The sequence below is a fragment of the Trichosurus vulpecula genome, chromosome 4 (genome assembly GCF_011100635.1).
Source record: "Trichosurus vulpecula isolate mTriVul1 chromosome 4, mTriVul1.pri, whole genome shotgun sequence".
In the NCBI taxonomy this organism is placed as follows: Eukaryota; Metazoa; Chordata; class Mammalia; order Diprotodontia; family Phalangeridae; genus Trichosurus; species Trichosurus vulpecula.
Genome location: NC_050576.1, coordinates 210239553 through 210266385, shown reverse-complemented (window position 1 = coordinate 210266385; position 26833 = coordinate 210239553). Strand labels below are relative to the sequence as shown.

At 37.9% G+C, this 26833-nt stretch overlaps 1 protein-coding gene across 2 annotated transcripts in view; it reads left to right on the top strand.

The window, feature by feature from the left end:
* Window positions 1-26833, top strand: part of CEP112 (centrosomal protein 112) — a 495213-nt gene that overhangs the window by 332302 nt on the left and 136078 nt on the right. For both annotated transcript variants that reach the window (XM_036753261.1, XM_036753260.1), the window contains exon 22: window positions 15107-15169. In XM_036753261.1, the coding sequence (XP_036609156.1) occupies window positions 15107-15169 (63 nt within the window). The remainder of the gene's footprint in view (window positions 1-15106; window positions 15170-26833) is intronic.

Genomic DNA, 26833 nt, shown 5'->3' with positions numbered 1-26833 from the left:
ATTCTTGGCTACCACAAAAAGAGCCGCTATAAATATCCTTGTACATATGGGTCCTTTTCCCGCTTGTGTGATTTCTTTGGGATACAACCCTAGAAGTGGTATTGCTGGGTCAAAGGGTATGAACATTTTTATAGCCCTTTCGGCATAGTTCCAAATTGCTCTCCAAAATGGCTGGATCAGCTCACAATTCCACCAGCAATGTAACAATGTTCCAATTTTCCCACATCCTTTCCAGCATTTATCATTTTCCTGTTTTGTTATTTTAGCCAATCTGACAGAAGAGATGTGGTATCTAAGAGTTGTTTTGATTTGCATTTCTCTAATCAGTAGTGATTTAGAGCATTTTTTCATATGCCTATAGATATCTTTAATTTCTTCCTCTGAAAATTGCCTGTTCATATCCTTTGACCGTTTCTCAATTGGGGAATGGCTTGTATTCCTATATATTTGGCTCAGTTCCCTGTATATTTTAGAAATGAGGCCTTTATCAGAGATACTAGTTGTCAAGATTTTCTCCCAATTTTCTGTTTCCCTCCTAATTTTTGTTGCATTGGCTTTTTTTGTACAAAAGCATTTCAATTTAACAAAATCAAAATTATCCATTTTGCATTTTGCAATGCTCTCTATCTCTTATTGGGTCATGAATTCTTTTCTTTTCCATAAATCTGATAAGTAAACTATTCCTTGCTCTCCCAAACTATTTATAGTATCAGCCTTTACTCCTAAATCATGAACCCATTTTGACTTTATTTTGGTATATGGTGTAAGATATTGGTCTATGCCCAGTTTCTGTCCTACCATTTTCCAATTTTCCCAGCATTTTTTGTGAAATAGTGAATGATTAGCCCAGAAGCTGGCCTGTTGGGGTTTATCAAAGAGTAGATTGCTATAGTTGTTGACTTCTCCATCTTGTATTCCTATCCTATTCCACTGATCCACACCTCTGTTTCTTAGCCAGTACCAGGTAGTTTTGATGACTGCTGCTCTGTAGTACAGTTTAATATCTAGTATGGCTACACCACCTTCTCTAGTCATTAATACCCTAGATATTCTAGACCTCTTGTTTTTCCAGATGAATTTTGTTATAATTTTGTACAGCTCAGTAACATAATTTTTTGATAGTTCGATTGGTATGGCACTGAATAGATAGATTAATTTAGGTAAAATTGTCATTTCTATTATATTAGCTCGGCCTAACCATGAGCAACTGATATTTTTCCATTTATTCAGATCTGACTTTATTCGCGTGAAAAGTGTTTCATAGCTATGTTCATATAGGCCCTGGGTTTGTCTTGGCAAATAGACTCTCAAATATTTTATAGTGCCTACAGTAACTTTGAATGGAATTTCTCTTTCTATCTCTTGCTGTTGGGCTTTGTCAGTAATGTATAGGAATGCTGAGGATTTATGTGGGTTTATTTTATATCCTGCAACTTTGCTAAAGTTGTTTATTATTTCAAGTAGTTTTTTACTTGATTCTCTAGGATTCTCTAAATAAATCATCATATCATCTGCAAAAAGTGATAATTTAATTTCTTCTTTTCCTATTCTAATTCCTTCAATTTCTTTTTCTTCTCTTATTGCTACAGCTAACGTTTCTAGTTCCAAATTGAATAGTAGGGGTGATAATGGACATCCTTGTTTCACCCCTGATCTTATTGGGAATGCATCTAGCTTATCCCCAGTACAAATAGTGCTTGTTGATGGTTTTAGGTAGATGCTATTTATAATTTTAAGGAAGGTTCCATTTATTCCTATGCTTTCTAGTGTTTTTAATAGGAATGGGTGTTGTATTTTGTCAAAGGCTTTTTCTGTGTCTATTGAGATGATCATATGGTTTCTGCTAGTTTTGTTGTTGATATGGTCAATTATGCTAATAGTTTTACTAATATTGAACCAGCCTTGCATTCCTGGAATAAGTCCTACCTGGTCATAGTGTATTATTCTCGTGATGAGTTGCTGCAGTCTTTTTGCTAATATTTTATTTAAAATTTTAGCATCAATATTCATTAGGGAAATTGGTCTATAATTTTCTTTCTCTGTTTTGACTCTACCTGGTTTGAGTATTAGTACCATATTTGTGTCATAAAAAGAATTTGGTAGGACTCCTTCTTCACCTATTTTCCCAAACAGTCTACAAAGAATTGGAATTAGTTGTGATTTTCTTCTTTCTTTTTTTTTAATTAAATTGACCAAAGGTTTATCAATTTTATTTGTTTTTTTTTCATAAAACCAGCTCTTTGTTTTATTTATTAATTCAATAGTTTTCTTGGTTTCAATTTTATTAATCTCTCCTTTGATTCTCAGAATTTCTAATTTGGTATTTAATTGGGGATTTTCAATTTGCTCTTTTTTTAGCTTTTTTAGCTGTATGCCCAGATCATCTATCTCCTTTTTCCCTATTTTATTCATGTAAGCATTTAGGGATATAAAACTTCCCCTAAGAACTGCTTTTGCTGCATCCCATAAGTTTTGGTATGTTGTTTCATTATTGTCATTCTCTTGAATGAAGTTATTAATTGTTTCTCTTATTTGTCCTTTGGCCCACTCATTCTTTAGAATTAGATTATTTAGTTTCCAATTAGTTTTTAGCTTATTTTTCCATGGTTCTTTATTAAAAATGATTCTTATTGCATCATGATATGAAAAGGATGCTTCCACTACTTCTGCCTTTCTGCACTGGATTGTGAGGTTTTTATGCCCTAGTACATGGTCGATTTTTGAGTATGTGCCATGTACTTTTGAGAAGAAAGTATATTCCTTTTTATCCCCATTCAGTTTTCTCCGGAGGTCTATCATATCTGCCTTTTCTAAAATTCTGTTTACCTCATTAACTTTTTTCTTATTTATTTTGAGGTTAGATTTATCAAGTTCAGAAAGGGGGAGGTTGAGGTCTCCCAATATTATAATTTTGCTGTCTATTTCTTCCTATAACTCCCTTAACCTCTCCTCTAAGAATTTGTATGCCTTACCACTTGGTGCATATATGTTAAACAATGATATTGCTTCATTGTTTATGGTGCCTTTTAGCAGGATATAATGTCCTTCCTTATCTCTTTTAATTAAATCTATCTTTACTTTTGCTTTGCCTGAGATTAGGATTGCTACACCTGCTTTTTTTACTTTAGCTGAGGTGCAATATATTTTACTCCAGTCTTTTCCCTTTACCCTGTGTGTATCCCCGTTTCAAATGTGTTTCTTGTAAACAGCATATTGTAGGATTATGGTTTTTAATCCATTCTGCTATCTGCTTCTGTTTTATGAGAGTGTTCATCCCATTCACGTTCAGAGTTATGATTTCTATCTGTGTCTTCTTCTCCATCCTATTTCCCCCTGTTTATGCTTTTATTTCTCCCTTTCCCCTTCTCCTCCTCAACCAAGTTTTGCTTTTGACCGCCGCCTTCCTCAGTTTACCCTCCCTCTTTATTCCCCTCCCTTATCTTACCGTTTCCCACTTGCTACTTCTCCCCTCCCTTCTGACCCCCCTCCCTTTTTCCCCCCTTCCTCTCCTACTTCCCATAGGTCAAGTTAAATTTCTAAACTTATCAGGGTATGTTATTCCCTTCTTGAACCAGATCAGATGACAGTGACGCTCAAATACTGCTCTTCTCCCTCCCTTCTTTCCCTCTACTATAATATGTTTTTGTGCCTCTTCATTTGGTGTAATTTACCCTTTTCTACTACCTCCTTACCACTTTTCTCATAGCCGTCCCTTTACATCTCTTACTTATGTTTTTTATCTTTACATCAGTTAGTTTATACAGGCATTCACAATCTATGTGTATCCCTTTCAATTGTCATAATAGCTGTACCATTCTCAAGACTGACATATATATGTATATATATATATATATATAAAACATACATATGATGATATAATCCCACATAAAGATACAGACAACCTGCCCTTATTGGTTAATAAGGTTTGTGGGGGTTTTCCCCCCTGGTTACCTTTTTATGTCTCTCTTGACTTTTATATTTGGAGATCAAATTTTCCATTGAGTTCTGGCCTTTTCATCAGGAAGGTCTGGAATTCCCTTATTTCATTGAATGTCCATCGCCTTGCCTGAAAAATTATGCTTAGTTTCGCAGGGTAGTTGATCCTTGGTTGTAGTCCCAGCTCTTTTGCCCTTCAGAATATTATATTCCAATTTCTCCTGTCTTTTAATGTGGAAGCTGAGAGATCCTGCGTGATCCTTACTGTAGTTCCACGATATTTGAATTGCTTCTTTTTGGCTGCTTGCAGTATTTTCTCCTTTAGTTTATAGTTCTGAAATTTGGCTATAACATTTCTTGGTGTTTTCAGTTTGGGATCTCTTTCAGGGGGTGATAGGTGAATTCTTTCAATGACTATTTTGCCCTCTGGTTCTAGAACCTCTGGGCAGTTGTCTTTGATAATTTCTTCGAGGATACTGTCAAGGCTCTTTTTTTCATCGTGGATTTCCGGTAGACAAATAACTCTTAAATTGTCTCTCCTGGATCTATTTTCCAGGTCAGTTGTTTTCCCAATCATATATTTCACATTTTTTTCTATTTTTTCATTCTGTACATTTTGTTTTACTACTTCTTGATGCCTCATAGATTCATTAGCTTCCACTTGCTCAACTCTAATTTTTAATGAGTTAGTGTTTTCATTTTGCTTTTGAGTCTCCTTTTCCAATTGGTTGATTTTGCCTCTCAGAGTGTCATTTTCTCTCTCTAGATTCTGAATCTCCGTAGCCATTTTGCCAATCTTATTCTTTAGGGACTTTTCCATTTTTTCCATGTTTTCTTTTACCTCCCTAATATGGTTTTTAAAATCCTCCTTTAGCTCTTCCAGCAATGCTTTTTGGGCTGGAGACCAGTTCATATTACCTTTTGAGGTATCCGATGTATCTACAGTGTCATTGCTGTTCTCTTCCATATTAGTGTTTTGATTCTGCCTGTCTCCATAAAAAGAATCTATTGTCCTCGGTTTTTTTGTGTTCTTCTTCATGTTTGTTGGTTTGCCTTTTCCTGGCTTTATAACGAATTTCTACCTTTGGGCCTCAGGGCTCTCTGTCCCAGCTTTCTTATTCTGGGGGTTGTGAATCTAGAATTATAGCCTTCAGTTTCCTGAGGTATGGGGGAGGGGTCTGGCTCCCTGGCATCTCACTTCCTATGGGTGCTCTCCAGCACTTGCTTTTCAGCAATGGTCTCAGCTGTTTGTTGTTTGAGCTGATCTCTGGCACTTCCCCTGGGGGAGCAAGATTACGTCTGGGCTCCTGGTGTTGACCCCTGCTGACTCTGCCCCTCTGGGACTGATGAACTTCTACTATTTGACCACTGAAGCCCCACTTCTTTCTGCTCAATTCCAGCGTTCTTTTTTTTCCCCCCACAAGGAATTCTCTGGGTGTGGAGGGGAGGGATTAGAGCTGTTTACCTGGCCATTATGTCTCCCGGAAGTTCAAGAATCCGAGTTTCTGGGCTGCAAGCATCAGGGGTTGGTGTTTCCCGGCTGGTGGCGTTGCGCTGCCTCTCCTAGCTTCCACAGACTGCTGTCCTGTGTTGGGAGGCCCGGGGATCTCCGCCGGTTTCGGTGCCCAGCTTTCTCCCAGCCTGTATTCCACGTGGAATTCCTGGCCGGCTGCTTCCGCTTTGGTCTGGAGCAGCTCCTCACCGAGCACTCTCCGAGCCTACAGATTCATGCCTTGGGCCTTTCAGGCTCTCCTGGCTCAGAGATTTGCCCCACACAGACTGCTCATGGTTTCTAACTCTCTCAAATCTGCTCAAATTCACTTTTTTATAGGAATCTGACAGACCTTGTGAGAGAGCTCTGGTAAGATGCTGCCTTCATGCAGCCATCTTGGCTCCGCCCCCGGTAAAAGATTTCTAATGGGATTGCTAAAGAATATACATATTTCTCAATTCCATATGGAACTTTTACAAAACTTCACCAGGTATTAGAGGACAGTGATATTGAAAATAAATGTAGGAGGTAGTAATAACAAATACATCCTATACAGGTCAGAATACGATAAATAGAGTAAGCAGTTCAGAGAGCACAAACAAAAGACCTAGACCTAAATGGAGACATAGTAATGAAATCCTAAATCATAAGTAGATCAAAAAACAAATCATAGAAATAATTATTATGTGAAAGAAAATTATAATGATGAAATAATAAACCAAGATTTCTGGAATGCAACTAAAACAGTCCACAAGTGTAGTATTAATCTGATCAAAGGTCTTCGCCACCCATTCAATAGGGCTCACGTGTCCACCTAGATAGGAAGGCCTGATTATATCTTTGTTCGTAAGTAGGCCTCAAGCCCCTACATACTGGGTGCTAAGCAAATGTGGGCATGAAGCTCTTGGGGCCCTAAGGGGGGGTTGCTAAAACTGGAGCCAATGATACGTGTCCTGAGTTCTAGTCAATCAGATGACAGCTAGGACTATATAAAAAGAGAGCCCAGACTGGGAACAGCAGAACTGAGAACTGGGAGCAGTGGAGTAGAGAACAGCAGGAGGCAGGATTCAGAAGCAGAGAGCCAGCATCAAGAGAGTGCAGAGCAGAAAATGCTGAACAGGAGAGAACTGGGGAGATCAAGGAACTCAGAGTCAGCAGAGCTGCAAGAGAGAGTGCTGAGCAGAGAGTTAGGATTCCTGAGTGATCTTTTTATAAGAAGGCCCTAGCATCCAGGGGAAGCTACAGTATGGCTTGGTTCCTTGCTATAATTTTTTGTCATAATTGCCTTGTTACTACAATGAGGTGGGCTTATCGGTTTTGGAATATTATTGCTACAATATCAAATTGGGGGCATTGATTCTTGGATCTGATCCTCTGGAGTCTAAATAAATGTTATACTTCCTCTGCCTTCTACCTAGAGAATTCCTTACACTTCATGATTCTGAACCATTCAGACATGTCCATGGCCCTCTCTGAGGTCATGAATTTTGCCTTACTTCTACAACAAAGGAAAAATTATATCCCTTAAAATATATTAACAAAATAAAAAAGGAAATTATTAATGAATTGAATATACATTATAAAAATTTTAAAGCCTACAAACAAACCCAAAGTAAGCACAAAAGAGGAGTTATTGAACATTAAAAGGTAAGTAGATAAGCTGGAAACCAAAAAAAAAGAACCCTATAGGAATAAAACTAAAAGCTAGTTCTTTGAAGTAACTAAGAAGGGAAACAAGCAAACATTTGTTAAACACCTACTATAAACCAAGTACTGTGTTGAGTACTTTACAAATATTATCTCATTTGATCCTCACAACAACTGTAGGAAGTAGATGCTATTATTATCTTCATTTTACAGTTGAAGAAACTGAGGCAAACAAAGGTTACATGACTTGTCCAGAGTCACATAGCTAGCAAGTATCTGTGACCAGATTTGAACTCAGGTCTTCCTGACTCCAAACCTAGTGCTCTATTCACTGCAACTTAATAAACAACATTGATAAATCTTTTGCCAACCTTATTAAAAAGAAAAGTACAGAAAATCAAATCACAACAAAACTGGAAGAAATAAAAATAATTAGCTGAACCTAATATTTAGTTATATGCTAATAAATCTGAGAACACAAAAGAAATATAGTAATATCTCCAAAATTTAAAATGCCCAAATTAGCAGAAGACCAAATAGAGACCTCAAAAAATCCTATCTTAGAAGACAAAATGGAGCTCACTGTAAAGGCTGGTGGGGAGAACTTCTTGGTCCTAAGGGATCACAAGAGAGAATTCTATTAAACTTTTATGGTCAATTAGTATAAATACTACACAAGAGGGGGGCGGAGCCAAGATGGCAGCTGGTAAGCACGGACTACAGTGAGCTCCGTACCGAGTCCCTCCAAAAACCTATAAAAATGGCTCTGAACCAATTCTAGAACGGCAGAACCCACAGAACAGCAGAGGGAAGCAGGGCTCCAGCCCAGGACAGCCCGGATGGTCTCTGGGTGAGCTCTATTCCACACGGAGCTGGGAGCTGGGAGCTGGGAATGGAGTGGAGCAGAGCCCAGCCTGAGCGGCGTGGACGATCCAGACCAGAAGCCAGGCGGAGGGGGCCCTAGCACCCTGAATATGTGAGCTGCGGCAGTTACCAGACCCCTCGACCCACAAACACCAAAGATTGCGGAGAAGGTTAGTGGGAAAAGTTGCGGGAGTGGAAGGAGTTCGTGGTTCGGCTTCCAGCCCTGGGGGCAGCGGAGGTGGAGAAGCTACAGCTGTTGTTACTTCTGGCTACAGGCCCACCTGGTGGGAGGAATTAAGTGGCGGATCACAGCAGGGGTGCACAGCCTGCCGAAGATCTGAGCCCAGCCTGGACTGGGGGTCCTTGGGGAAGGAGGAGTGCGGCTCTGACAGAGCTGGCACCTCCCCCACAAACGTAGAACATAGAACTCTGTAATCTACAAGCAGTCATACCCCACTGAAAAACTCAAGAGTCAAGTTAGTTGGTTGGAAATATGGCCAGGCAGCGAAAACGCACCCAGATTCAGTCTCAGACTTTGGATTCTTTCTTTGGTGACAAAGAAGACCAAAACATACAGCCTAAAGAAGACAACAAAGTCATAGAGCCTACAACCAAAGCCTCCAAGAAAAACATGAACTGGCCCCAGGCCATAGAAGAACTCAAAAAGGATTTGGAAAAGCAAGTTAGAGAAGTAGAGGAAAAATTGGGAAGAGAAATAAGAAGGATGCGAGAAAACCATGAAAAACGAGTCAATGACTTGCTAAAGGAGACCCAAAAAAATACTGAAAAATACACTGAAGAAAACAACACCTTAAAAAACAGACTAACTCAAATGGCAAAAGAGCTCCAAAAAGCCAATGAGGAGAAGAATGCCTTGAAAGGCAGAATTAGCCAAATGGAAAAGGAGGTCCAAAAGACCACTGAAGAAAATACTACTTTAAAAATTAGATTGGAGCAAGTGGAAGCTAGTGACTTTATGAGAAATCAGGATATTATAAAACAGAACCAGAGGAATGAAAAAATGGAAGACAATGTGAAATATCTCCTTGGAAAAACCACTGACCTGGAAAATAGATCCAGGAGAGATAATTTAAAAATTATTGGACTACCTGAAAGCCATGATCAAAAAAAGAGCCTAGATACCATCTTTCAGGAAATTATCAAGGAGAACTGCCCTGATATTCTAGAGCCACAGGGCAAAATAGAAATTGAAAGAATCCATCGATCGCCTCCTCAAATAGATCCCAAAAAGAAATCTCCTAGGAATATTGTTGCCAAATTCCAGAGCTCCCAGATCAAGGAGAAAATACTGCAAGCAGCCAGAAAGAAACAATTTGAGTATTGTGGAAACCCAATCAGAATAACCCAAGATCTGGCAGCTTCTACATTAAGAGATCGAAGGGCTTGGAATGGGATATTCCGGAGGTCAATGGAGCTAGGATTAAAACCTAGAATCACCTACCCAGCAAAACTGAGTATCATGTTCCAAGGCAAAATATGGAGTTTCAATAAAATAGAGGACTTTCAAGCTTTCTCAGTGAAAAGACCAGAACTGAATAGAAAATTTGACTTTCAAACACAAGAATCAAGAGAAGCATGAAAAGGTAATCAAGAAACAGAAATTGCAAGGGACTTACTAAAGTTGAACTGTTTTGTTTACATTCCTACATGGAAAGATGATGAGTATGATTCATGAGACCTCAGTATTAGGGTAGTTGAAGGGAATATGCGTATATATATATATATGCATATATATATATATATGTTTATGTATATATATAAGTGAATGTGTATGTATGTATGTATCTATGTGTATATGTATGTATGTGTATGTATGTGCATATATATATATGTAAAAGAGAGAGAGCAGACACAGGGTGAGTTGAGGATGAAGGGAAGATAGCTAAAAGAAATAAAATGAAATTAAGGGATGAGAGAGTAACATACTGAGAGAGGGAGATAGGGAGAGATAGAATGGGGTGGATTATCTCGCATAAAGGTGGCAAGAGGAAGCAGTTCTATGGGAGGAGGGGAGAGGGCAGGTGAGGGGGAATGAGTGAACCTTGCTCTCATCAGATTTGGCCTGAGGGGGAATACCATACATACTCAGTTGGGTATCTTACCCCACAGGAAAGAAGAGGGAGGAAGATAAAAAAAAAAATAAAAGGCGGGGGGATGATGGAGTGGAGGGCAGATGGGGGTGGAGGTAATCAAAACAAACACTTTGGAAAGGGGACAGGGTCAAGGGAGAAAATTCAATAAAGCGGGATGGGTTGGGAAGGAGCAAAATGTAGTTAGCCTTTCACAACATGAGTATTGTGGAAGGGTTATACATAATAATACATGTGTGGCCTAGGTTGAATTGCTCAACTTCTTAGGGAGGGTGGGTGGGAAGGGAAGAGGGAAGGGAATTTGGAACTCAAAGTTTTAAAATCAGATGTTCAAAAACAAAAAAAGTTTTTGCATGCAACTAAAAAATAAGATACACAGGCAATGGGGCGTAGAAATTTATCTTGCCCTACAAGAAAGGAAGGGAAAAGGGGATGAGAGGGGAGGGGGGTGATAGAGGGGAGGGCTGACTGGGGAACAGGGCAACCAGAATATAAGCCATCTTGGAGTGGGGGGGGGAGGGCAGAAATGGGGAGAAAATTTGTAATTAAAACTGTTGTGAAAATCAATGTTGAAAACCAAATATGTTAAATAAATAAATTGCATTTTAAAAAAATAAATAAATAAATAAATACTACACAAATTATTCACAAAAATTGAGAAATAATGCACTCTAACAGATTATAAATGGAAAGAACAACAGCAATAAAAACCATGGAAAGTGAATCTTGTAAAAAAAAAAATTTTTTTAAATCCTGTCTCCCTAACAAGGCACCACCATCTCAGTCCTTTGCAGAGATATGAGGTTTGTGGGTATTGAATACTACATATATTTTTCAGATTTCTTCAGTATATTATTCAGTTTTGTTCATTTTTTTTTCTTTTTCCTCTTTTTCTTTAAAAATATTTCATTTAGGAGCTAGCTCTCTTGAAGGAAAAGGAGAACAACTGGGAGAAATTTTGGTGTTGTTAAAAAACAAAAGACATCAATAAAAATTCATTTTGAAATAACAAAGAGGAAGAGATGGGATGGTCACCTCTTTTATATGGATATTAAATTCTAGCTCATCAGCCCCTGATTCTTCAGTTCTTTTCATTCTTCAGCCAATTAGAGAACTCTTCATAATCACCTAGCCCTTATCTAGAAGTAGGCTCATCCTAACCTTCCATGTGGCCACAGGAACACACAAGGAATATCAGTGCAGGCTCCATAGAAATGACCCACCATAGGCCGGTTACCCTTCCCTTTGCATTGTAACTGCCAAATCTAATGGCATTGCCCCAAACCATATCCTTCTTGACCTCTCCTAGGATTTCTTCTTGTATCTTTCGTTGCTCCCTCTCTTGGTGATCTTCCCTTTTCCCTTGGGTTAAATGATCATTTCCATGCAAGTTATTCCCAGATGTCCATATCCAGCCCTAATCTTTCTCCTGAATTCCAGTCCTGCATCATGAAATGCCTTTCAAAGATCTTGAACTAGTTGTACTATCGTCATCTCAAACTCAATGCAGAACTCATTGTCTTTCCTGCCCCACCCCCAAATAAATCTCTCTTCTAAATATCCCTGTTACTATCAAGGGCAGCAACATCCTTACAGCCACTTAAATTTGCAACATTGGTGTCCTCTTAAACTCCTAACTCTCATTTATCCCATATATCAAGTCAGGTACGAAACCTTGTCATTTCTATCTTCAATACGTCTGTTGTTTCTAACTCCACTATGTCTGTCATGGGATCTATAAGGTTTTCAGGGAGGACTAGCACTTCTGGTATGAATGCTTGCCAAGACCTGTTCAGGGCTGCTTATCCATATTTGGTGTCCACCTTTCACCCAACTCTCACCTGTGGCCCCAAGAAGTTGTATGCACAGCAGCCACACCCTAGTAAAACCATCTTGGCAGACAGGCTAAATAAGATTGAGGGTAACCAACATGCCTCAGATGCATCAGTGAGTGAGGGGAATGTTTACCCCAAGCATGTGAAGACTTCCCCCAGTGGAATAGGTAAATGAGAACAGTTTGCCCCATCAGCCATGAACGTGGCTGAAGCAGACACTGTGGAATGCTAAGAGCTTGGTCAGGCATCAGAGACGCCAAGGTCATACATTGCATTCCAAGCTATTACCATTCATCCTGACTTTTGTCTTGCCACTGGACTTCCATGACTGTGGAAGAAAGAGTAAGGCTGACAACTTTGTGCAACTCTGCCTTGCTTAAATCCAATTCACTCACAAGTCAAGATATCACCCCATGACATCATTGGCCCTCTTCAAAACAAAGGACGAACAATATCTGTTATGTACATCTTCTTGTGTCTACTCAGACAGTTATCACCTGTTGCAGGTTAAGATTACTTCTTGCCTGGACTATTTCAATGGCCTCCTACTTGGTCTCCTTTCCTGAAGTCTTTTCTTACTCTAATCGAACCTCCACACAGCTGAAGTGATTATCCTAAAGTGATGATCTGGCCATGTCACCCCTCTACTCAATAAGCTCCAATGGCTTTCTGTTACCACTGGGATCACATACTAACTCATTTTGACATTGAAAGCTTTTTGCCACCTAGTACTTCCTCTCTTTGAAGTCCTCTTACATATTATTCCTTTCCATATACTCTTTAGTCCAACCATAATGGCCTACTTGCTGTTCTTCACGCATGACATTGCATCTCCCACTGCTATACCTTTATACTGGTTGTCTCCCATGCCTGGAGTGCTCTCCCTCTTCAACTGTCTTTTGAAGATCTTGAACTCGTTGCACTATAGGCATTTCAAATGTAAGCAAAGCAGAATTCATTACCTTCCCCTCCCACCATCCTTATAGCCACTTAGGCTTCATTCATTGCTCATACCGATTGACTGATTTTATCGGTGCAACATTAAGTGTGAACATCTTATTCTTTGCTGTTTTATCAACCCACTTCTTTTTCTGATCAGACATATGGTTGCTTGTATTTTAGACCAGGGCTGTCCAAAATGCAGCCCACAGTGCAATTTATGCAGCCCATCTACAAGCATAGAAATTTACATAAATGCTTTAGTAAGTGAAGCCGAGCTACCACACAGCTCTCACTAAAATGGCAAATCAAAATATATTGTCTATTGTTTCAATAATAAGCTAAGGTGGACAGCCCTGTTTTAGACCATTTATTCCAAGCAATCATCATTGGTAATATTCTATAGCCTACTCACTATATTCTTTATTGAATGGAATTCAACTCAGAGCAAGTGTCCACATATTACATTTGTAGATTACACCAAACAAGGAAAGATAGCTAAGACAAAATCAGGAATCTGCAAACTCTTGAAAGGCTAGTACATTGAGCCAAATCTAAAGTGATAAAGTTGAAAAGGAATCAATGTAAATTTTTACACATAGGTTAAAATAAAACAGCTTGAAAATACAAGAAGGAGGTATTGCTAGAAACCAGTGACCTCTGGAAAAGACCTAAATATTTCTGTGGACTACAAGCTCAGCACATGTCAATTGTGATTTAGAAGCAAAGAAAGCTAATGTACTCTTGGACTACATTGAGAAGCATAGTGTCTGAGACTAAGAAAGTGATAACCCTGTATACTCTGCCCTGGGCAGACCATGTCTATATTTAGTTCTATATGCTATATTTAGGAAATAAATTATTAAACTGGAAAGTACCCAGAGAAAGGAAACTAGAATACTTAAGGGCCTGAATATCATACCTTATAAGCATCTTTTGAAAAAAACTGGTGATGTTTAACATGGAGAAGACTTAGGACTTGATAGCTATCTCCAAATATTTTATAGGCTGACATGTGAAGGAGGGGTCAAACTTTTTCTTCTAGGCTCCAGAGGACAGAACTAGGAATATTGCATGAAAGTTACAAAGAGACAAATTTAGATTTGATCTAAGTAAAAATTTCCTAACAATTAGACCTAACCACTGAAAAGTAGTGCCAAAGGGAAATAAGGGTTACCTGCTATTTGGAATTCTGGAGACAAATATTGAATGACTGCTCTTGGGGTGTGCTATAGAGAAGATTTTTTCAATTATAGTTTGTTCTAGATGACCTCTTTGGACCTCTCTAACATTGTGACTATATAAAATGAATTGAATTAAATTGAAATATGCATAGTACATCTTCTATTGCCCTTCAAGGCACTTGAAATTTTGATTCTTCTAAGATTGCTGTGTCCCATGTTTTTGAGGCAAGTAGCATGCTTTTTCCCCTTAGATATTTCAGAAGAGTTAATAACTCAAATACTTATTAAGCATGTACAACATGAAATGAACTATTCTAAACACTGGAGATATAAAAGTAAAAAGTATATGATATTTCCCTTGAGGCAGTTTATAATCTATTTGGAAAACTTGGGACAGATATATAAAAAGGTAAATAATAATCCAGTCATATGCTAAGTATCAAATGAATGGTACAATAGTTAGCACTATAAAAAATCAGAGGAGGAAGCTCTTGGGAGTAAGATGTGGCAGGTTGTATAACTTTGTAGTTATATTCCACAGTTTCAGCATTCAGTTTATTTGATTTAGGCATTTTAGTTGATTTTTAAACATTAAATCATAAAGTAAATATCATATATCTACTGCTATTTGAATATTTTAATTTCTTTTTGTCTTTAAACTAAGGTGAAAGTTTATTAAACTTCCTCATCAAAAATTTTCCAAATCTCTCTCTTCTCCCTTTTACTCTTGATATCAATATCTTTTCCTATTTGCTCCTTTGCAAATTTTCTTCTCTCTCCTTCACACTTTCAATATGTCTATTCCTCTCTGTTTTCTAGCCACAGAATTTGCATGTTTTTCTAATAATTGGCAGCAAAGGTACAATTTTTTTTTGCCTTTTAAGTGATGAATAGTTGGCTACAGATCAAAGGCAAACCCTGTGGTTTTTTTGTGGCTGCCACAAACGGGCGTTGCATTTGGCAGCAATCCCAGCTGCCTGGTGATAGGCATGTCAAGAGGATGCCAAGCATATAGGTCAGCAGTGAAGTGTCTGGACACGTTCTTCAGCTAAACTAATCTGGTGTCCTTTTATATATGTGTGTGTTTGTGTTTTTCAGGCCAATAGCAGGTTGAAGCAGATTGAAAAGGAATATAGTCAGAAGTTTGCCAAATCCTCACAGGTAAGCAAAATTTTAAAAAAATTCTACAGTAGTGACTCTGCTTTTGACAGTTAAAATTGATTCCAGAAAACTTCCCTTATATGTTTCATGGGCCAATGTCATTGTTCACTTATCTTTACTGGAAATACAAACAATCAAAATAAAGTTTCTTATTTTAAATGTCATGAAAAAGCCTGAAAATTAAACATGCCAGGCCAATAATCCCTTTTAATATCTTTATTCATATCTTTGGGTATCTTGTGAAACCAGCCAGTGCACTTCAGCAGCCAAGGTTGTAGCATATTGCACAAGGAAGGTTACACACGATTCTGTCCATGGTCTTAGGCTTTTTGGATGATATCATATTATGCTTTTCTGAACTTTGGCACATTTTGTTGAATTTTATGGCTGCTTCTAAGTAAAATTTAAAAGGCAAACAAAGCTCAGCTATATCAGTAGCTCATCAACTAATTCAGGACGCAGTGTGGTAGAGTGGGAAAAATCACTGGCTTTGATTTCAGAACAAGGTTCAGGCCCATCATCTGACAATTATTACCTGTGACCTTAAACACGTCACTCAAAGCCTCTGAATTTCACTTTCCTCATAAAAATTAGGGAATGGCAGGTCCTTCCCACTGTATGTCAACGATCCTTTTAGAGAAGGGAAAATATAACTATTATTCAACATCAAATCATTGTTTATGTGTTACCATTCAATTATTTACTACCTATTTATTCATTTTAAGGTTAGTCAATGATAGAGATTCCCAAGGAGAATGTAGGAATCTTGTTTCCTTACCACTAGATAAATTAGTGTTTTGTAGCAGTTTGACCTAAATATACCTTATAGAGGACCAATTATATATGCATATTTTAAAGAGACAGTCAAGCATAAGGCATAGTAGTTAGAATGTAGACCTGGAGTCAACAAAGAAATGTGTTCAAATTCTACCTCTGACATGAGTTGTGTGACCATAACCAAGTCCCAAGCCTCAGATACCTCTCTAATACTTTTTTACTAAGGGGTTGCAATCTGTAATGGTAGAAAGAGTTTTCACACCAGTTAAGTCGTGGGTGCTTGGTGTGGAGTAACATATTTTCTTAAGATGATACATATATAATGAAGATCATTTTCCCCAGCCAAAATAAATGAAGTAAGCAAAAACCAGTTGCAGTAGCCGCTCTTTCAGAAAACATGAGCAGAAACCTTTGTTTTCATTAAATCTGGGTGCTAACAAATAGTAGCAATTGACAAAGGGAAACATGTAGTGGCCATGGAGCCACTGCCTTTTTGAGAAATAGTTTCTTGTTTTAGATCTATAAAGTTGAAAAGCTTGAGATTTGGCTTGGTTTAATCTTTAAAAAAAAAAAAAAGAAAATGGCATAATTAAGCCTTTCAAAGCAACCAACCCAGCTCACTTGTCTAAAAAGTGAAATTCTATGAGTATTATGAAATTTCCTAAAGTCTACAGTTTTATCTTTAAAATGTATGTTTTATGACAGTCATTGCAATTTAGGGAATCATATACTCTTAAAATGATCTAAACAGTTTAATTTCTTGTGTTTATATAAATCAGTGATTATGTCTTGATTGCCAATGTTCAAATATTTCCCTGAAAATATACTTTGGAGAAATTATATATTTTATGAACAATGAAACAGAAAAATTCACAACTACTTTTTAAAGATAGCTTTTCAAAAAATCTCAGTTCAGAAACTCAGCACATGGCAAATTTCTGTCAGACACATGATATGCCCTTTCCCTCTTGCTTTTTTTTTTGAATAAATTTTTCACTCTTCGTCTGATTTTAGTGTCATGTATTTCTAATCCAAAGCAGAATACCTGTCCTAAAAAATTGCTCAAATACTCTTTTCCTCAGATTTCTCTCATATTTAATTGGTAAAATGGGTGCCCATTTATTTATGTTAAACCTAATTGAGAGAATATTTTAAAGCATTCTCTATGCCTGCCCCCAAGGAATGTAATAAATATTTGAAATTGTGGAAGGTCAACATTACCTGTCAAAGGCATGGGCCGGTGTGATCCAGTGTGCCAGGGATCGTTTGTGATTGTAGGAGCTACCCGAATAGTTTGAAAAAGATAATGTACCAGCACTGCACAGATTTGTACTGTGAAATTTGGATTCAGTCAAAGGCCTCACTTGAGGACCTAGAGGGCCTCATCTGGCCTCAAGACCACCAGTTCCACACCCATGGTTTAGTTTATTCAAAGAATCATCCGGTGCGATATGTCTTTTTTCAATCTCTTCTGAATGTTCTAGATTAAACCTTTAGCTGTGCTGCCATTTAGAATATGCAGTTGAGCACTGAGTTAAGGCTGGAATTTTAACCTTTATTCTAGATTCTTTTACTTTTGAGGTCCTAAATTAGACTACTGTCACTTATACAATGTCATAATTGCCTAACAGTATAATAGGCCATTGCAGCTGTCATGGGGTGATGCTGAGACTGTATTATTCCCATGTAACTCTTCAGACTTCTCAGTCCTGATGTCATACACCATGTTGACATTCCAAAACATTTCTTTCTCCGAGTGAACAATTAGTTGTTCTTTTTGTTTGAAATGGCAAATTAAAGCTGTCTTTTCTTTTGGCAATCATAGTACGAGAAGGATACTTTATACAGTTCTCTAAGAAGATCATAGTAATGTTCACCGTAGAGATTTAACAGCTTTTCCCCAATTTATTTTGACCACTTTCATTAACCTCTTGTTCGTTGCAAACAAAAAGGACCACGTTCCTCAGCTACATATTACAGATCTGTAAATAATAGTATAATTTAATGACATCTGATTCTACTGAAACATTTAATTGGTCATTAACCTATTTCCAAATCTTTAAATAGGCCTTAATTTATTTTAAAGCATAATTTTTTTCCAAAGCTGCTATATTCCATACATACATGCAGTATTTGACAAAGAATGTGTAATTTATTTTTCCACATGAAAGAAAGCATGCTTTTTCTCAGAATATCCTAGACCATAATGCTTGTTCATTTCTCCAAATCTGAAGTTTATTAACTCCTGATTTTCTCTTGTCATAAACCTTCTGAAATAAGAGATACCTCCAGTTTCATGCCCTCTTTGTCATTTGAGAAGCACAGTTGTCTTTGTGTTTTCAGCCTTAGGTCAGTCAGAAGACAATTTAAAGCTTGTTTTTATAAGAATTAATTTTGTTGATATACAGTCTTCTTAAGTACTTCAAAAGATTTGTAATTTCATTTTGTAAGTACTTAGTCTACTAAAACAGATGACTACACTTCTGTGCCTTGGTAGAACATTTCATTGCTATGGCCAAATAAATTCATTGCCTTGGTGGCCAACCTCTCCAACCTATTCCCTTCCTCTCCAAGGCTCATCAGATATATAGTCTATAGCAAGGTTTGTACATGAAGCCTTTCTGACTTGGTGGAGCCTGTCAGAGCCTGTGTTCTACCAGCATAATGTTATATAAACCAACACACACACACACACACACACACACACACACACACACACACACCCATAAAACCCAGCAATGACAATAACAACAACAACAACCCCCTCAAAGCCCAAATCATTTTCCATATCATAAAGGGTGAGGCAACAACAAAGGAATGGAATGCCATCCAGGGTAATATAGAGCAGGAACTTTTGGTGCCCTGGTAACCACCATCGAAAGCCTGGAAGGAATCTTGAAACCCAGGATAATTTGCCCCTGTCAGCACCCCTCTTTGGGTTAGCACCCTGGCCAGTGTGATAAAAATATTTCAGCAAATTGAGTAGCATAGGATTGCAGGCTGGCCTTACATGAAACCATTGTAATGATCAGTCTGATGCAGAGAACGATGTAGTGGGTGGTACTGCTTCATGTTATGGTAAAAAGGCAAGAAAAATGAACAAATCAGAAATACCAATATTCCACCTGCTGGAAACACTTTGGTTCAGATGGAACTAAAACAGAAAAAAAGAGTGCACATGAAATGGATTTAAGAGAGGAATATTTTTATTATGTGCCAATATAATATCATAATAAAATTAGAAACAAATCCCATCAGTTATCAACAAGGATTTCCCATTGCTTTTTGTCAGTACTACACATTATTTAGCTTTAAGTTAAACAACAATATATTGCTAGCCATTGCATAGCAATCATAAAAAATAACTTCAATCCTAAAACCAGATAGATAAAATAAGAGATTAAATTGAGGAGCTACTTAAAATTGAAGATAGCAGACTTGAAGACTCTGATGTGATTGAAAATCTTCACTTAACACACACTCCATAAAATTATACCTAATGACAAATGACAAAAACACTACTGAAGTTTCAAATGGTTTTTAATAGGAGATGTACATAAGACATTTTGCATTTGATAACTATGTCAACAGAAAGAATTAGGAGAACTTACACAGAAAGATAAAGTAAAAATACTTTTCTTTTAACAAAGGGATTCTCAGTTTCACCTATAGTACTAATCACTATCTGAATTTATTCAGCAGAACTATCAACATCTGCTCATTTGGGTAGTGAATGCAACTTGATCCTAAGCAACCTACAGAACCTCCTTATCTGTTATAACTGCCCGGAGAGCTACATGACTATCTAGGCTGCAAGCCCCAAGTAAGTCTCCATAAAAGAGACTACCTTAGTTAGGCTCCTTGGAAACTTCTCTCCAGGTCCACAGTGTTATTCCATATGATCCCTGGACACAGGGTTCTACTTCACAGGGCATTCCCAGAGCATTCCTTCTCCTACTAGAAACATGAATTGATCTCCATTCAATTAAAGTTATCTTTGCTGTCACTTGTGGTTCTTGATGTCTTCATGCTCCTGTAACTCTAATGTAGGCCTTCCATGGACTATAACCATATTAAGGAAAAAGAAAATAACTTATTCCAAAATGGAGTGATTTTTAAAAGTTGATATAACTATCATAAATAAATAAATTTTCCTGCATCATATGACAGAAAATGTGAATGCAGAGCAGCTAGGTGGCACAGTGGATAGAGCACTGGCCCTGGAGTCAGGAAAACCAGAGTTCAAATCCAGCCTCAGATACTTGACACTTAATAGTTCTGTGACGCTGGGCAAGTCACCTAACCCCAAATGCCTCACCAAAAACAAAAAAAGAGGAAGCCTAACAAGTTTAGCAAATTTGCAGGATATAAAATAAACCCACACAAATCATTGACATTTCTCAGTATTAGTAACAAAGCCCAACAACAAGAAATAGAAAGAGAGATTCCATTTAAAATAACTGTAGACAATATAAAATATTTGGGAGTCTACCTGTGAAGACAAACCCAGGAATGATATGAACACAATCACAAAACAATTTTCACACAAATAAAGTCAGATCTAAATAATTGGAAAAATATCAGATGCTCATGAGTAGGCCAAGCTAATATAATAAAAATGACAATTCTACCTGAATTAATTTACTTATTCAGTGCCATGTCAATCAAACTACCAAAAAATTATTTTATAGAGCTAGAAAAAATAATAACAAAATTCATGTGGAAAAACAAAAGTTCAAGAATATCCAGGGAATTAATGAAAAGAAATGAAAGGGCAGGTGGCTTAGCCATGCCAGATCTAAAATGGTATTATAAAGTAGCAATCATCAAAACTATTTGGTATTAGCTAAGAAATAGAGTGGTGGATCAATGGAATGAGTTAGGTACACAAAGCACAGTAGTCAATAACTATAGTAATCTACTATTTGGTAAACCCAAAGACTCCAGCTTCTGGGATAAGAACTCACTATTTGATGGGCCAAGATGGGGGCTAGAAAGCAGGTACTTGCATGAGCTTCCCGACAGGTCCTTCCAAAAACTTATAAAACATGGCTCTGAACAAATTCTGGAACTGCAGAACCCACAAAATAGCAGAGGGAAGCAGGGCTCCAGCCCAGGACAGCCTGGATGGTCGCTGGGTGAGGTCTATTGCACACGGAGCTGGGAGCAGAGGGGGGCAGAGCCCAGCGTGGGCGGTGGCAGGACCAACCAGACCAGGAGCCAGGCACAACAGGCCCTAGCACCCTGAATCAGTGAGCTGTGGCAGTTACCGGACTTATCAACCCACAAACACCAAAGACAACAGAGAAGGTTAGTGGAAAAAGCTGCGGGGGACAGAGTGAAAGGAGTTCATGCTTAGGCCACCGCCCTGGGGGAGGCAGGGGTGGTGCAGCTACAGAACTACAGCTGCAGTTGCTTCAGGCCCCAGGCCCACCTGGTGGGAGGAATTTAGTGGTGGATCAGAAAAAGAGTGCAGAGCCTGTTTAAGATCTGAGTAAGGTCCAGGTTGGTGGTTCTTAAGCACTGATGTGGCAGAGTTGGCTGTATAGAAATAGCTCTGAAAACAACAGCGCATCCCCTCAAGCTTGGAACAAAGTATTCTTTACAAGCAGTCATACCCCGACAAAAAAACTCAAGGGTCAAGTAAGTTGGCTGGGAACATGGCCAGGCAGCAAAAACAGACTCAGATTCAGTCTCAGACTTTGGAATCTTTCTTTGGTGACAAAGAAGACCAAAACATACAGCCAGAAGAAGTCAACAAAGTCAAAGAGCCTACATCAAAAGCCTCCAAGAAAAACATGAACTGATCTCAGGCCATGGAAGAGCTCAAAAAGGATTTGGAAAAGCAAGTTAGAGAAGTAGAGAAAAAATTGGGAAGAGAAATGAGAATGATGCAAGAAAACCATGAAAAACAAGTCAATGACTTGCTAAAAGAGACTCAAAAAACTACTGAAAAAAATACTGAGGAAAACAACACCTTAAGAAATAGACTAACTCAAATGTCAAAAGAGCTCCAAAAAGCCAATGAGGAGAAGAATGCCCTGAAAGGCAGACTTACCCAAATGGAAAAGGAGGTCCAAAAGATCACTGAAGAAAATACTACCTTAAAAATTAGATTGGAGCAAGTGGAAGCTAGTGACTTTATGAGAAATCAAGATATTATAAAACAGAACCAGAGGAATGAAAAAATGGAAGACAATGTGAAATGTCTCATTGGAAAAACCACTGACCTGGAAAATAGATCCAGGAGAGACAATTTAAAAATTATTGGACTACCTGAAAGCCATGATCAAAAAAAGAGCCTAGATATCATCTCTCAAGTAATTATCCAGGAGAACTGCCCTGATATTCTAGAGCCAGAGGGTAAAATAGAAATTGAAAGAATCCACAGATCACCTCCTCAAAAAGATCCCAAAAAGAAAACTTCTAGGAATATTGTCACCAAATTCCAGATCTCCCAGATCAAGGAGAAAATATTGCAAGCAGCCAGAAAGAAACAATTTGAGTATTGTGGAAACACAATCAGGATAACACAATATCTAGCAGCTTCTACATTAAGGGATCGAGGGGCTGGGAATACAATATTCCAGAGGTCAATGGAGCTAGAATTAAAACCAAGAATCACCTACCCAGCAAAACTCAGTATCATGCTCCAAGACAAAATATGGACTTTCAATAAAATAGAGGACTTTCAAGCTTTCTCAGTGAAAAGATCAGAGCTGAATAGAAAATTTGACTTTTAAACACAAGAATCAAGAGAAGCATGAAAAGGTAAACAAGAAAGAAAAATCACAAGGGACCTACTAAAGTTGAACTGTTTTGTTTACATTCCTACATGGAAAGATGACGTGTATGATTCATGAGACCTCAGTATCAGGGTAGCTGAAGGGAATATACATATGTATGAGTGTGTATGTATGTATGTGTGTGTGTATATACATATATATATATATATATATATATATATATATATATATATATATATATATATATATATATGAACAGAGGGCACAGGGTGAGTTGAATATGAAGAGATGATATCTAAAAAAATAAAATCAAATTAAGAGATGAGAGAGGAATATATTGAGAGAGGGAGAAAGGGAGAGATAGAATGGGGTAAATTACCTCGCGTAAAAGTGGCAAGAAAAAGCAGTTCTGTAGGAAGGGAAGAGGGGGAAGGTGAGGGGGAATGAGTGAATCTTGCTCTCATTGGATTTGACCTGAGGAGGGAATACCATACCCACTCAATTGGGTATCTTACCCCACAGGAAAGAAGGAGTAAGAAGAAAAAAAAGGGGGGGGGACGTTAGAAGGGAGGGCAGATAGGGGGAGGACGTAATCAAAAACAAACACTTTGGAAAGGGGACAGGGTCAAGGGAGAAAATTCAATAAAGGGGGATAGGTTAGGAAGGAGCAAAATATAGTTAGTCTTTCACAACGTGAGTATTATAGAAGGGTTTTGCATAATGATACGCATGTGGCCTATGTGGAATTGCTTGCCTTCTTAGGGAGGGTGGGTGGGGAGGGAAGAGGGGAGAAATTTTGGAACTCAAAAGTCTTACAAACAGATGTTCAAAAACAAAAAAAAAAAGTTTTTGCATGCAACTAGGAAATAAGATATACAGGCAATGGGGCATAGAAATTTATCTTGCCCCACAAGAAAGTAAGGCAAAAGGGGATGGGAGGGTAGTGGGGTGACAGAAGGGAGGGCTGACTGGGGAATGGGGTAGCCAGAATCTATGCCATCTTGGAGTGGGGGGAGGGTAGAAATGGGGAGAAAATTCATAATTCAAACTCTTGTGAAAATCAGTGCTGAAAACTAAATATATTAAATAAATTAATTAATTTAAAAAAAGAACTCACTATTTGATGAAAACTGCTAGGAAAACTTCAAAGCAGTATAGCAGAAACTAAACATAGACCAACAACACCTTACACCATATACCAAGATAAAATCAAAATGGGCACAGGGTTGAGGTGATACTATAAGCAAATTAGGAGAGCAAGGAATAGTTTAGCTGTCAGACCTATGGAGGAGGGAAGAATATATGACCAAACAAGAGATAGAGAACACTATGAAATGCAAAATGGATAATTTTGATTACATTAAATTAAAATGTTTTTGCACAAACAAAGCCAATGCAACAAAGATTAGAAGGGAAGCAGAAAGCTGGGAATCAATTTTTACTGCCAGTGTCTCTGATAAAAGCCTCATTTCTAAAATATATAGAGAACTCAGTCAAATTTATAAGAAGATAAATCATTCCCCAATCGATAAATGCTCAAAGGATATGAACAGGCAGTTTTCAAAGGAAGAAATTAAAGATATCTATAGTCATAAGAAAAAAATGCTCTAAATTACTACTGATTAGAGAAATGCAAAGTAAAACAACCCTGAGGGAATACCTCCCACCTATCAGATTGGCTAATAACAGAAAAGGAAAATGATAAATGTTGGAGAAGATATGGCAAAATTGAAACACTAATGCATTGTTTGTGGAGTTGTGAACTGATCCAACCATTCTGGAGAACAATTTGGAATTCTGCCAAAGGGCTACAAAACTGCATATTCTTTGATCCAATAATGCCACTACTAGGTCTGTATCCCAAAGAGATCATAAAAAAGGGGAAAGGATCCACATGTACAAAAGTATTTATAGCTGCTCTTTTTGTGGTGACAAAGAATTGGAAATTGAGGGGATGTCCATCAATTGGGGAATGGCTGAGCAAGCTGTGGTATATGAATGTAATGGAATACTATTGTGCAATAAGAAATAATAAGCAAGCTAATTTCGGAGAAACCTGGCAAGACTTACATGAACTGACACTGAATCAAGTGAACAGAACCAGAAGAACATTGTACATGGTAACAGCAACATTGTTTGATGACCAATTTTGATAGACTTAGCTCTTCTCAGCAATACAGTGGTCTAAGACAACTCCAAAAGACTCATGATGTAAAATGCTATCCACATCCAGAGAAATAACCACGGAGTCTGAATGCAGACTGAAGCAGCCTATTTTCTTTCTTTCTCTTTTTTCTGCTTTCTCATGGTTTTTCCCTTTTGTTCTGATTCTTCTTTCACAACATGAGTAATGTAGAAATATGTTTAATATGATTGTACATGTATAGCCTATATCAGATTGCTTGCCATCTTGGGGAAGGGGAAGGAGAGGGATGGAGGGAGAAAAAAATTGGAACTCAAAATCTTATAAAAGTGAATGTTGAAAAATAAAAAAAATGTAAAAGCATCTCAGGATCTACACACAGCAGTATATGGAGCAGTTGTTGCTATGATATCACTTATAGAAGAAAAGATGGCACCATCAACTTTAAAGACAGAAGTAAAACACCACCCTGGCAGAAGCAAATTGAGAGAGCCATTACTGATCCATGGAAAAGCATTGGAAGTTTACATCAGTGTTTACCTAGTATCTGCAATGGAAAACCTGAACACCATATTGTCTTTATTTTTGTATTAGAAAAAAAGAAACTTGGCAATGAAGGCAAAAAACATAAGTATATCAGAAATTCAAAATTCACTGAACTAGCAGTTGAAACCAAAACTCATAAAGTTAAAATGATATATGAGGAGTTAAAAAAGTACAAAGATCAAAATAAAAAGTTTAACATCAAATAAAAATTTCACTGCAGATGCTTGACAAGTAAAGGGAACTTTAAGGTCTTATGACCAGAAAAAAAAGACAATTGTTCATTTTCTCTAGACCAAAAAAAAAAAAAAAAGAAGAAGTATGTGCCCACATGTTGAGTAAGCAGCTGAATCCATAGGATGAAAAGAGAAGAAAACTCAACAAGGTAAAATCCTTATGAACTGATACCAAAATGTTGATTCCATATTTTCCCCCCAGAAGCCTCCAGGACCTCCAAGCAGAGACATAAAGTGGGTTTCTGAGCTTGTACCTAGGGCCCATCTTGGGATGTACACCCTTTTCCTCTGTTAAAGAGCTTTGGTCTACAAACTCCGTCTTCTGCCTGCCTCCGTAGAAGAAGGCTAACAATGTTGCTTTCTCACTGGATATTAGGTTAGGGCCCCCCAAGACTATAAAGACATTGAACAAAAGTTTTTCCTCACAAAAAGCAGCAGACTGATAAGAAACAAAAAAGAACTAATGGAGGAATTGGGGTGGGCGACCAGCAATGAGACTATACTTGGCCTGAAGGAAAAACGGACCAAAACTAAGCTCAGCCAGTCCTGTTTCTCCCTCCCCCTCACCACCTCTACCCCAAGAGGATACACAGGGAAAGAACCTAGACAAACAATCTTTCACTCATTATTGAGCCATTTTTCAGTTGTGTCTAACTCTATGTGGCCCCGTTTGGCAGAGATACTGGAATGTTTTACCATTTCCTTCTCCAGATCATTTTACAGATGAGGAAACTAAGGGAAACAGGGTTAAGTGACTTGGCCAGGATCACACAGCTAGTAGGTATCTGAGGCCAGATTTGAACACTGGAAGGTGAATCTCCTTGACTCTTGCCCAGCATTCTATCCACTGTACCGCCTACCTGCTCCAAACAATCTTATATTCCCCCCAGTTTAGTAGGAAGCGTTGTCAGCTTTTCAGCCCAATCTCAAGTGTGTATCCATCAGCAAAGAAGGAGTCAATGTGGGTGACAAGAGAACATCTTTTAAAAGACTGAAACCCCAAAGATTTCAAGTGGAAAAACTAGATAAAGGCCTAGAGCACAAACAAATAGATCAGAGGGGATTCTAAAACAAGAAGGAAGGATGAATACTAAATATTCCAGAGATTACAAAGCTCTCTTAATAAATTTTACAAGACAAATAAAAGAAAACATCAAAGAAAGATAAACACTAGAATAGTTCAAATGAAGAGTCAATAAGTCAGGGGCAAGACAGGACA